The sequence below is a fragment of the Rhinopithecus bieti genome, unplaced genomic scaffold, assembly GCF_001698545.2.
Source record: "Rhinopithecus bieti isolate Rb0 unplaced genomic scaffold, ASM169854v2 scaffold_15813, whole genome shotgun sequence".
Taxonomy (NCBI): Eukaryota; Metazoa; Chordata; class Mammalia; order Primates; family Cercopithecidae; genus Rhinopithecus; species Rhinopithecus bieti.
This window is the reverse complement of record NW_016809040.1, coordinates 118,052-130,259: the sequence shown is the minus strand read 5'-3', so window position 1 is coordinate 130,259 and position 12,208 is coordinate 118,052. Positions and strand designations below refer to the sequence as shown.

The 12,208-nt window shown below is 44.3% G+C and overlaps 1 protein-coding gene across 1 annotated transcript in view; it reads left to right on the top strand.

The window, feature by feature from the left end:
* LOC108539521 (protein-cysteine N-palmitoyltransferase HHAT) overlaps positions 1 to 12,208 on the top strand; it is a gene marked incomplete at its 3' end in the record, with an annotated part of 212,538 nt that overhangs the window by 84,362 nt on the left and 115,968 nt on the right. Inside the window, exon 7 of the mRNA XM_017888279.1 lies at positions 10,463 to 10,634. Coding sequence (XP_017743768.1) covers positions 10,463 to 10,634 — 172 coding nt within the window. The remainder of the gene's footprint in view (positions 1 to 10,462; positions 10,635 to 12,208) is intronic.

Sequence of the window (12,208 nt, the reverse complement as noted above, 5' to 3'; positions counted from 1 at the left end):
GAAGAGGTTGACTGGTGTGGTGTAGGCACTGGGGAGAAGAGCAGCCTTAGTGTGGTAGGCCAGGGACTCTTCCTTGCCGGGCACTGTGCTCTCCCATCTTAGAGAAGCCAGTGGTCAAATAGGGAATTTGGCATGGAGGTTAAGAGCAAAGGTCCTGGAGCCCACCCTCCAGGGTTCGAAACCCTGCTCTGCTTTGGCTTGAGAGTGCTTGCTGAGTTATTTACCTTATTTATGCCTCAGTCTTCTCATCAGTGAAATGGGAAGAATAATAGTGCCTCCCTCAGGATTGCTGTGAGAATTAAATAATTGTGTATAGGTAATGTGGTTTGACAGGTTAATACTATAAAGTGTTAATTCTTACTCTTATTATTATTATTATTATTTGAGACAGAGTCTGGCTCCGTTACCCAGGCTGGAGTGCAGTGGCACAACTTCAGCTTTCCGCAACCTCCAGCTCCTAGTATCAAGTGATTCTCGTGCCTCAGCCTCCCAAGTAGCTGGAATTATAAGTGTGCACCAACACACCCAGCTCATTTTTGTATTTTTAGTAGAGACGGTTTCATCATGTTGGCCAGGCTGGTCTCAAACTCCCGACTTCAGGTGATCCGCCTGTCTCGGCCTCCTAAAGCGCTGGGGTTACAGATGTGAGCCACCATGCTCGGTCTCTTACTTTTATTATTGTGATTATTGGCCAGAAAGCATGCGGTAGGGTAGTTTAGGTCAGAAGTGAGACCCTGGGTATCCAGTCTGATAGGCAGGCACAGCAGCAGGGGACACTGGGCCATGGCCATGCTTGGGCTCAGAAGAGGCCAGTGTGCTGGTTCCATCTATTTGAAGAGAGACTCAGGCAGTTGCTGCGGGAACAGGGATGCGGGCAGTCCCAGAGTTGCTGGGACTGGCAAGAGCTGTGCAAGGCAGTCAATGTCCCAGAAGCTTTGTTTAGTATTTGGCATGGGCTCCTGGAATCATGTATTTGGCACTTGGAATCATGCTAATTGTAATAAAATATACTAGCTGATCATTTAGTCTGAGCCAGGCTTTATACAATTCTAACTTCAAATTTTTGAGATGGTCTCACTCTGACACCCACGTTGGAGTGCAATGGTGCAATCATAGCTCACTGTAGCTTTGGCCTCCCGAGCTCAAGTGATCCTCCCACCTCAGCCTCCTGAGTAGCTGGGACTATAGGTATGCATCACCACATTTGGCTAATTTTTAAAAAATACTTTTCTAGAGATGAGATCTTGCTATGTTGCCCAGGCTGGTCTCAAACTCCTGGCCTCAAGTGATCCTCTTGCTTCGGCCTCCCAAAGTGCTGGGGTTACAGGCACATACCATTGTGCATGGCCATTCTAGCTTGTTTAATCCTCACAACCTATGAGAGAGATACTGTCATGACCACTTTATGGACAGGGAAATAGAGACAAAGAGAGGCTATTACAATGCAGATAGGGTGAAGGGAATCAAGACATGAACCTTGTTGCGCTGACTTGGTGTGTGAGAGGAGTTAGAGGGGGATGGAGTGTCAGCTGGTGGACATGCAGGTCTGGAGGCTCAAGCTGGCTGGACCAAGTACCAGTGTTGGTGGCAGCAACACCTGCGGGCCCCACTTGCTGTTCCAGGAGAGCTCACTGGACATCACTGGCCTTGGTCTGGATGGCTAGGGGGTCGGGAGTAATGTGGGTCTGATTAGGGAATGATTTGTTAGGAGTAGGGGTATGGTCTGTGGCCAGTATAAAGGAATAAAACAACTGCCACAAGGCCTCCTATACCCAAGCAAAGAGAAGCCAATAAGTTAGTGGCCCAGGTGGTCCGCTGAATATCTGGCTCTGAGGAGGGCTTTTGTTTTGTGCTCACCAACATATGTGTTATTCGTGTGTGAAGAAAAAGAACCTTTCAGCTTTGAGAACTGTCATCTTTAATCATCAGAATATATTTGGAAGAGGGAGAAAGGCGTCCCTATGCCTTTTTATGCAATTTGCATGAAATGAGGTTTTAAAATATAATGCATTTTGAAATGCACCTTGCAGATGAGTTAATGTGTATTTTTTAGTGATGCTTGAACTTCACAATTTCCATGGTAGCAGTTTCCAGTGGTCTTAAGGTTGGCAGGCCCCTAGGTTTGAAATGTCTCAAATGAAATACTTTGCATGCAGGCAAGAGAGTCGCCCTGCACATTAGATGGGCTATATATGGACTGTCTGTTCTTCCTGCTGGGTTGAAAAGGGACAAATTTTGGACTTTTTTTTTTTTTTTTTTTTGAGACGGAGTCTCGCTGTGTGGACCAGGATGGAGTGCAGTGCCACAACCTCAGCTCACTGCAACCTCCAACTTCTGGGTTCATGCCATTCTCCTGCCTCAGCCTCTCGAGTAGCTGGGACTACAGGTGCCTGCCACCAGGCCCAGCTAATTTTTTTGTATTTTTTAGTAAAGACGAGGTTTCACTGTGTTAGCCAGGATGGTCTCGATCTTCTGACCTTGTGATTCACCCTCCTTGGCCTCCCAAAGTGCTGGGATTACAGGCATGAGCCACCACGCCCAGCTGGATTTTTTAAACAAAAGACAGTCAATTAGATTGAACATGTAAATGGACTGTAATAATGATATGACTCTAAAGAATGATGAAAAACCTTTTTTTATTTTTTTCAGGTGAAAGCAAATAGAATGAAAGTTGGATTGTTTTTCTTTTGCTATGTTTATTTGTACAATTTTTTTTTTTTTTTTTTTTTTTTTTTTTAAACATGGAGTCTCACTGTGTCACCCAGGCTAGAGTATAGTGACTCAATCTCGGCTCACTGCAACCTCCACCTCCCAGGTTCAAGCGATTCTCCTGCCTCAGCCTCCTGAGTAGCTGGGATTGCAGGCACATGCCACCACACATGGCTAATTTTTGTATTTTTAGTAGAGACAGGGTTTGACCATTTTGGCCAGGCTGGTCTTGAACTCCTGACCTCAAGTGATCCGCCTACCTTGGCCTCCCAAAGTGCTGCGATTACAGGCATGAGCCACCATGCCTGGCTTATTTGTGCAATTAATAAACATTTCTGTTGCTCAGAGCAAGGAGGCAGTTAGCACCAGAAAGTGAGTGTTGCAGAGAAAAGTCTAGCCCTTTTGGTCCTGTAGTGACATGTAATTATGCCTTATTAAACCTGGTAGGGAAGTTTTAGCTTGTGGAAACTAGGGACGTCATTATTAGGAAGCCAACACCTAACAAAATGTACCTCATGATTTTTCTTAATTAAGATATTTGTGTCATTTTAGAAACTACGTAGTTTGAGGAGGGAAAGGAAGCCTTTGAATTGATCTTGAAACGTGATTGCCTGGAACTGAGAGGTGATTGGGTGTTAGTGGTATTTTCTTGATTGTCATGGGGGCTGTTGGTTCTGACCTGTTGGCTCCCTTCCAGTCCAGCTGCTGTCTCTCCACTCCCTGGGATGGGGCTCCATACCCAACACTGGTTGGAAGCCCGAGGTGCAGTCCTGGCCTTCAGGGGACCTGAGCTTGGGGTAGGTTATGCTGAACAGCCTGTGGGCCATATGCACAGTTGCTTATTTAGAAACTGTAGAAATATGGCTGTGTGAAGATTATCTGCTGTCAACACTGCTTTTGAGGCCATTATCGCGTTCAGCTAGAAGACTTGCTTCTCTCCAAGAGTTTGGGCAGGTTGGGCACAGTGATTTATAACTGTAATCCCAGTGCTTTGGGAGGCTGAGGTAGGAGGATCACTTGAGGCCAGGAATTTGAGACCAGCCTGGGCAACATGGTAAAACTCAGCTCTACAAAAAAATAAAAAATCAGCCAGGCATGGTGGTCCATGCCTGTAGTCCCAGCTACTGGGGAGGCTGAGGCAGGAGGATCACTTGAGCCCAGGAGATCAAGGCTACCATGAGGTAGGGTCACATCATTGTATTCCAGCTTAGGCAATAGAGTGACAGCCTGTGTCATAAAGAAAAGAGTCTGGGTGCCAGGAAAGACCTGTCCGTTGATCTAGAGTGATTTTGCTGCCTCTACATGTCTTAACCTTGGTGTGAACTCCTCTAGCCTCTACAGACTAATATATGGTATGTGTCTTAGTCCATTCAGACTGCTATAACAAAATATCATAAACTGGATGGCTTCTAAGCATCAAACATTTATTTCTCACAGTTCTAGAGGCTGGACACTGGCAGATTTGATGTCTGGTAAGGGCCTGCTTCCTGGTTCATAGGCTGGTGTCTGTCACTGTGTGCTTTTGTGGTAGAAGGGGTCTAACTCTTCAGCATCTCTTTTGTAAGGGCACTATTCCCAACCATGAAGAATGCTGTCATGACCTAATTACTTCCTAAAGACCCCATCTCCTAGTACCATTACCTTGGGTGTTAAGATTTCAACATAGGAATTTTTGGAGGGATGTAAACATTTAACTTAAAACATTCTGCTCCTGCCCCCTGAAAATTAATGTCCTCCTTACATGCAAAATATACTCATTCCATCCTAATAGCCCCAATAATATTAACTTGTTCCAGCACCAGCTCAAGTGTCTGAAATCCAAAGTCTCCTTTAAATATCATCTAAGTCAGATGTGTGTAATACTCAAGGTATGATTCATCCTTACGCAAATTCCCCTTCAGCTGTGGGCTTGCGAAATCAAGCTCTGTGCACCCAAATGCAATGGTGAGACAGGCATAGGATGGACACTCCAATTCCAAAAGGTAGAAATCAGAAAGAAGAAAGGAGTAAAAGTTCCCGAGGAAGTCCAAAACCTTAAGGCTCAGGAATCATCATTTTTGGCTCATTACTCTGCCCTCCAGGCCCACTAGGGTGGAGGTTTCACCTTCCAGACACACTGGGGTGCCTTCTGGACACATGGTGGCAGGGAGGGGGGTTGTGGCTCTGCCTTCATGGGGACTTTGCGCCTCCTGCCGATCGTCCAGGCCAGAATCTTGAGCTGGTGGCTCTACTGGTCTGGGGTCATGAGAGCAGTGCCACCTGCATGGCTCTGCTGGACCCTGCCTGTGTGCAGTTATTTGTCTGGGCCCCATTGCTCTCTAGGCATTGTTAGAAATCTAGGTGGAGGCAGCCACACCCCCTTACAGCTTCGCTGGTTGCAGTGCCAACTATACTGCACTGGGGCCCACAGAAGCCACCCTTGGGGCAGCCAAGGAGTGTGGTGATGGGGAGTGGGGAACAGCCCACAGTGTGAGGCAGGACTGGGCAGTGACATCCCCTCCTTTGCATCTGCAATTGCTCTGTCCCCCAGGCCTTTGCACTCTGGCCTGTGATGATGGTGGCAACACAGAAGGTCAAAATATTCACAATGTTATAATGTTACATTACTTTTTCTCTGACTGAAAAGAACCAATTTTAATTGTAAAACATAACTACAATCTCACCATCCAAAGATTACCATTGTTGACATTTGGTGTAGATCTTTCCAGCCTTTCATTATTTTATGCACATTGAACAAAAATAGTTTTCATGACTGAATTCCCTTTGGAATCACTCTTCCATTGTCTTGGACAGGAGGTCCTGGCTTCTGTTTAAACAGCTGACTAACCTTATCAGGTGGTTGTTTGGCCATATTCTCAATGTTCTCTCCTGAAGAGGCTTTCTCATTCTTTATAGTATGGAAAAGCTGAGAGTTTTCCAGATCTTTAAGTTCTGCTTCCCTTTCGATTAACAATTTTGTCTTTAAATCACTTTTCTCCTCTACTGTTTTACTATAAACAGTCAAGAGGAGCCAAGCTGCACCTTCAACACTTTGCTTAGAAATGGCTTTAGCTAAATATCCAATTTCATTACTCACAAATTCTGCCTTCCAGAAAACACTAGGATATGAACACAATTCAGCCAACTTCTTTGCTGGCTCATAACAGGATTGCTTTTCATTCAGTTTTCAATACCATATTTCTCTTGTCTAAGAAATCATCAGATGGCCTTTACTGTGCATGTTTCTACCAACATTCTGTTCGCTACTGCTTAGCTCTTCTCTAAGAATATTGAGGCTTTCTCTACAGCTCTTCTCCTTTCCTTCTGAGCCCTTGCCAAAATTTCCATTGAAGATCCATTTACAGCAATGCAGACTTCTTAAAGCATGCACCTCCAAACTCTTCCAGCCTCTATCCATTACCCCTTCCAAACTAATTGCATATTTTTGGGTATTTGTTACAGCAGCACTCCCACTCTTGGTACTGATTTTCGGCCGTAGTCCATTTGGGCTGCTGTAACAAAATACTATAAACTGGTTGGCTTATAAACAACATAAATGTATTGCTTACAGTTCTAGAGGCTGGGAATTCCATGATCAATGAGCTGGCAGATTCCGTGTCTGGTGAGGGCCTGCTTCCTTGTTCATAGATTGACACCTTCTCACTGTCTTCACATGGTAGAAGGAACTAGCTAACTCTCTGAGGTTTCCTTGATGAGAGCACTAATCCTAATCATGAAAGCTTTACTCTCATGAGCTAATCACTTCTCAAAGGCCCCACATCCTAATACCATCTCCTTGGGGGTTAGGATTTCAACATATGAATTTTAGGGGGGCACAAGCATGCAGACCATAGCAGTGTATTTGTAATCATTTCTTCTTTTGCTAGTGGTTATTAGGTCAAAATGAATTTGCTTTGGAGAGCTGGAAAAGGGTTGAGAATTAACAAAGAAAACTCCGTACATAGCTACAAAAAAAAAACCAAACCAAAACAAAACAAAAAAACCTAAGAGTGAAGGGAGAAGGAGAGGAGAAATAAAAATTAGTCTAGCATAAAACATGGAGAAGAATACTCACTCATAGAGGATGCTGGGCTTCCTGGCAGAAGTTCCGATGCCAGGCATTTGGAGAAGCAGGATGAAGAAATAGAGGGGTCTTGAGTACATTTGCCTCACTAACAGAGAGGGTCCAAATATTCACAATATTGTAAGGTCACGTTACTTTTTCTCTGATTTAAAAAGGAACCAATTTGGCTGGGTGCGGTAGTTCACACCTGTAATTCCAGCACTGTGGGAGGCCAAGGTGGGTGGATCACTGGAGGTCAGGAGTTTGAGACCAGCCTGGCCAATGTGGAGAAACCCTGTCTCTACTGCAAATACAAAAAATAGACAGGTGTGGTGATGGTACGTGCCTGTAATCCCAGCTACTTGGGAGGCTAAGGCACAAGAATTGCCTGAACCTGGGAGGCAGAGGTTGGGGTGAGCTGAGATTGTGCCACTGCACTCCAGCCTGGGTGACAGAGTGAAACTGTGTCTTAAAAAAAAAAATTTAATTGTCAAAAAATAACTAAACTCTCATCATCCAAAGATTACCACTGTTGACATTTGGTGTATATCTTTCCTGCCTTGGATTATTTTATGCACATTGAATAAAAATAGTTTTCATGATGATATAATATTGAGGTACATACATGCACTTAACCAACACCCTAGTGTTGGACATTTGGGTTATTTCCTTTTAACTTCTTGTTTATTAACACAAACGTGAATGATCTGGCAGGTAGATGTTTCCACACTGAGGATTTAGTGATTAACTGGCTTGTAACAGATCTGCTGCCATAGACTTTGTAGGGTCTCTCAGAGCATGCATGCTTGGGGTAAGGATTCAAGTGAAAACCATCCTCAGTTTATGCCCAGAAAGGGGTCTGCCTGGGGTCACTAGTGCATCTTTAATTGCAGTTAGGTCTGATCAATACAAGTCTGCAAATACCCAAGGATACCCAGTCTTCCTTCTTGGAGAACTCAAGTTCTGCTTCCTGTCAATACTAACCAGATGAATTCTCCAAAGCAGTTACTGTTGTTTCTTAACAATGCAGATTGGTATGGCTGCATAAAATATCTTCCTGAAGTGAACTGAGGTAAACAAAAGGCAAAAGGGAAATTCCTGTTAGTTTTGCCAATTTTTTCCTTTTTTTTTTTTTTTTTTTGAGACAAAAAAAAAATCCTTTTTTTTTTTCCAATTTTTTTCTGTTTTTTTTTTGAGACAGAGTCTCTCTCTGACACCCAGGGTAGAGTGCAGTGGTATAGTCTAGGCTCATTGCAATCTCTGCCTCCGGAGTTAAAACGTTTCTCCTGCCTCAGCCTCTTGGATAGCTGGGATTACAGGTGTGTGCCACCACATTCAGCTAATTTTTGTATTTTTAATAGAGACGGAGTTTCACCATGTCAGCCAGGCTGGTCTCGAACTCCTGACCTCAGGTGATCCGCCTGCCTCCGCCTCCCAAAGTACTGGGATTATAGATGTGAGCCACCACCATACCCAGCCTAATTTACATTTTAAAAGTTAAGCCAACAAGCTTTCCTGGGCATAGTTAACCAAGCAGATGGCAAAAGGGAGAAAGCTGTTTGTGCAGAAGATTGTAATGCCAATGAGCCGACCAAAATTTCTTAGCCTGGCTTCTTGTTGCGGGAGGACAGTTTGAGAGACTGGAAGTTTCTAACACTGGAAGTGTTAGAAAATGGAATAAAAATAAATCCCCTGCTGTGTAGCTCTCTCTTCCCCGCTAGGGGCAGTGCCTGCCACTCTCCTGGCTGCAGTGGGACCCACTGCACCCTGACGGTAGAGGAGAGAGAAGCTAAGGAGCTACCTCATGGAATGGGCCTTTGTGTCATGAGCCCTGACAGTCAAATGCTAAAGCAAGCTCATTTCCTCCACCGGCTAATGTGTGCAGATGCAGCTTCCACATTTAGCATTAGTCTGTCCTCTGCATTTCAAGGGAGCTTTCAGTCTAATAAAATCCTGTCATTGTGAGATCCAGAAAACTTACTGCTCTCTCTAGTTTTTCTGTATTTATATTTGTTTAGTGGTATAAGGCTGAATGAAATTGAATTCACTTCACATTTTCCAGCATGTTTATGAATTCTAGAGTCTATGTGTTTTAAGTTATTGTGCATCTCTAAACAACAGGCAGTGAGGTGAGACCACAGAACCAGGCTTTAACATTTTTCGTCTGTGTTGTCCACATGTATTGAGTATGCCCTCAGTAGCTTCTATCTGTATCTGTGAATAATCAAAACATCCCTCTCTTGCCTTTGGTGTTTGGCTCTGAGCTGTCTCCTAATGCTGCCCTGTAGCTGGTTGTCTGGGACATCACGTGGGAAAGATGGGAAGACACACATGGAAGTGGTTAATGATAGATACTACCTATAATACAAGATATCCAGGGCTTCTTGTATGCCGGTCACTGTACTTAGTACTTCACATACTTCATCATATTTAATCGTCATAACAATGTTTTTTTACTTTATGTTTGAGGAAACCCAGACTCTGAAAGGTTAAGTCACTTGCTCGGGATCACACGGCTGCGTAGTTTGTGGTAGAATTTGATCTTGATCCTCTGACTCTAAAGTCCATTTTTTAAAGAAGAAAATTCCTTTTCCAATAACATCAAAAAGAACAAAATATTTAGGAACAACTTTAATCAAAGAGGTATAAGACTTGTGCACTGGACACTACACACATTGCTGAAAGAAATTTAAAGAAGACCTAATAAATGGAAAAACAGCCCAAGTTTATGGAGTGAAAGACTCAATATTGTTCTGATGACAAAACTACCCAAAGTGATTTATTTTACTTTTTCTTTGTTTTGTTTTTTAGACGGAGTCTCGCTCTGTCACCCAGGCTAGAGTGCAGTGGTGTGATCTTAGCTCACTGCAACCTCTGTGTCCCGGGTTTAAGCAATTCTCCTGCCTCAGCCTCCTGAGTAGCTGGGATTACAGGCATGTGCCACACCACACCTGACTAATTTTTGTATTTTTAGTAGAGATGGGGTTTCACCATATTGGCCAGGCTGGTCTCGAACTCCTGACCTCAGGTGATCTGCCCACCCGGGCCTCCCAAAATCCTGGGATTACAGGTGTGAGCCACCGTGACCCACCTTATTTTATGTTTTCTAAAGTCTGTATTCTTAACTATTATGCTCTGCTGCCTACTAGGCAAGAGACTTGTTCCACATATTGTCTGCCATGTTTAGAAAACAACTTAGGGTGAAATGACACTCCCACACATCCTTTTCCCTTGCTCTCAGCCCCTGTCTTTTTCTCTGTCTCTTCTACCAGTCCTGTGTCTCTTTTTGACTGGTCCCTGCTTTTACCAGCTTCAAACATGAGTAGGTGATGGAAGAATTCAGGCAGGGTGGCGCTGTAGCCTAAAGAAACTCCCAATTCCCAGTGGGGGAAATACACTGTGTGCTGCCCTTCCACTTGGGTTTTCCCAGGGCTGATGCTGGAGTGGAGGGATCAGTGCAGAACGTGGCTTTGGTTCTTGGCACTAGGCTAGCTTGTTGACCCCCATCCCCCATTCTGATTTTGAGACAGTGTTCAAGCTCAGATATGATTCTTCCACCCAAGAATGTTGAGTGTTCCCAAGACAAGCCAAACCAACCCTCTGTCAGCCAGCATAGCAATAATGTTTGTGGGAAGTTTATGAAAAATCTTATCGAGGGGACTGTTTTAGAAATCAATCACCATCTAATGACCTCTTTTGTTTCCACTTTAGATGCAGCAGCAGGAGCATGAATCCCTGAAGGCCAACCTGTGTGTCCTGGCCCTGGGGCTGGGCCGCCTTCTTTGCTGGTGGTGGCTGGCCGAGCTGATGGCTCACCTGATGTACGTGCACGCCATCTACAACAGCATCCCCCTCCTGGAGGCTGTCTCTGGTTGGACGTTAGGTAATTGTGGGAATCACTAACAGTGGGATGAGCCCCAATAGTCAGTTAGCATCAGAGTGGAGCTGGAGTGGGGGTGAGGAGGGGTGCAGCTGCCTAGAGCAAACCCTCTTTATTATTATTTTTTAACCTACTCCTCTTGTGGCCAAGATTATGCACATGAGAAGTGGTTGATGTGGTTGACGTGATTGACGAAATTGAGGGCTGTGCTTATAATCTGGGAACCAAGAATGGTGGCATTCTCCTCTGTAATGGGATCCTACTGAGCTTAGCTGGGTCCACATCTTCACAGATGGCCAGCATTGCATTTATCAGTAGAAAGCAGGAGTTGCTGGGGGCAGCTTTGAGTTCATTCTAAGAGGGAATGCTCCAAGATTGAGTTGTTCCACAGTCTTCCTTGTCCTTTGTGCATAGGGTATAAAAGAATATGAGGCTGGTTGTGGTGGCTTATGCCTGTAATCCAAGCACTTTGGGAGGCTGAAGCGGGCAGATCACTTGAAGTCAGGAGTTTGAGACCAGCCTGGCCAAGATGGTGAAATCATGTCTCTACTAAAACTACAAAAATTAGCCAGGTGTAGTGAGAGACACCTGTAATCCTAACTACTCGAGAAACTGAGGCAGGAGAATCACTTGAATCTGGGAGGCGGAGTTTGCAGTAAGCCAAGATCATGCCACCACACTCCAGCCTGGGTGACAAAGCATGACTCTGTCTCAAAAAAGAATGAGTTTGAGGATCACACAGTTGTAGGTTTGAGTTTCAGTTTCACCAATGACTGATGGGTAATCTTGGCAGTTTACTTAACCTCTGAGCTCCAGCACCCTCATCTGTAAAACAGGGAGACTTAGCTTTGTGGAATAATAGGAGGATATCAGGAAGTGCCGCACATTGAGGGTATACCTTGTAAAATGTCTGGGGGATAGAATAAAGGGTGTGTGTGTATTTCCCTCTGTAGATCCCCTTTTCTTATCTACCCTTTCCTGTGTGTCTGCCAGGGAGGTGGCATGGAAGTCTTATTTCCTCAGCAGGGCTAGTCTCCAGTATAGGATTTGTCTGTGGAGAAACCACTCTTCTTTATTCCTCTGGCCAAAACAGCAGAGCCCACACCCTTTTCTGAATAAAATCTCTTCACTTCCTTGTTCTCTCTCCTTTTGAGGACTCCCGCAGTGACTGACTTCTGCCTGTGTGCTGACCTCCAGCCTGTAGCTCCAATAACTGTGTGATCCTCAGGCAGATCAAGCTGTTTCCTGCTGAGGGCAAGAGTACAAGCCCGACTCCCTCCTTATCTGTTTAACATTTCATAGATCTTCCTAAACAAATCTGGATTGTTCTTGCTATCACACGTACTTAATCAGTATGTTTCCAAGGAAGAAACCTTTAAATGGAAAAAATGCTAAGCTGTTTTAATGATAGTCTCTTTCTTCAAAACAAAATTTTTTATAGTTTGGGGTTGCTTAATATTGTAAGGTTTTAATGATACAATTAGACAAACAGAATATGATTAAATGATAGCTTATACTAAGTCAGATCCCAGTTGTACGGGATACAAACTAAGGGACTGTTTCAGCGTGAGGGTTTT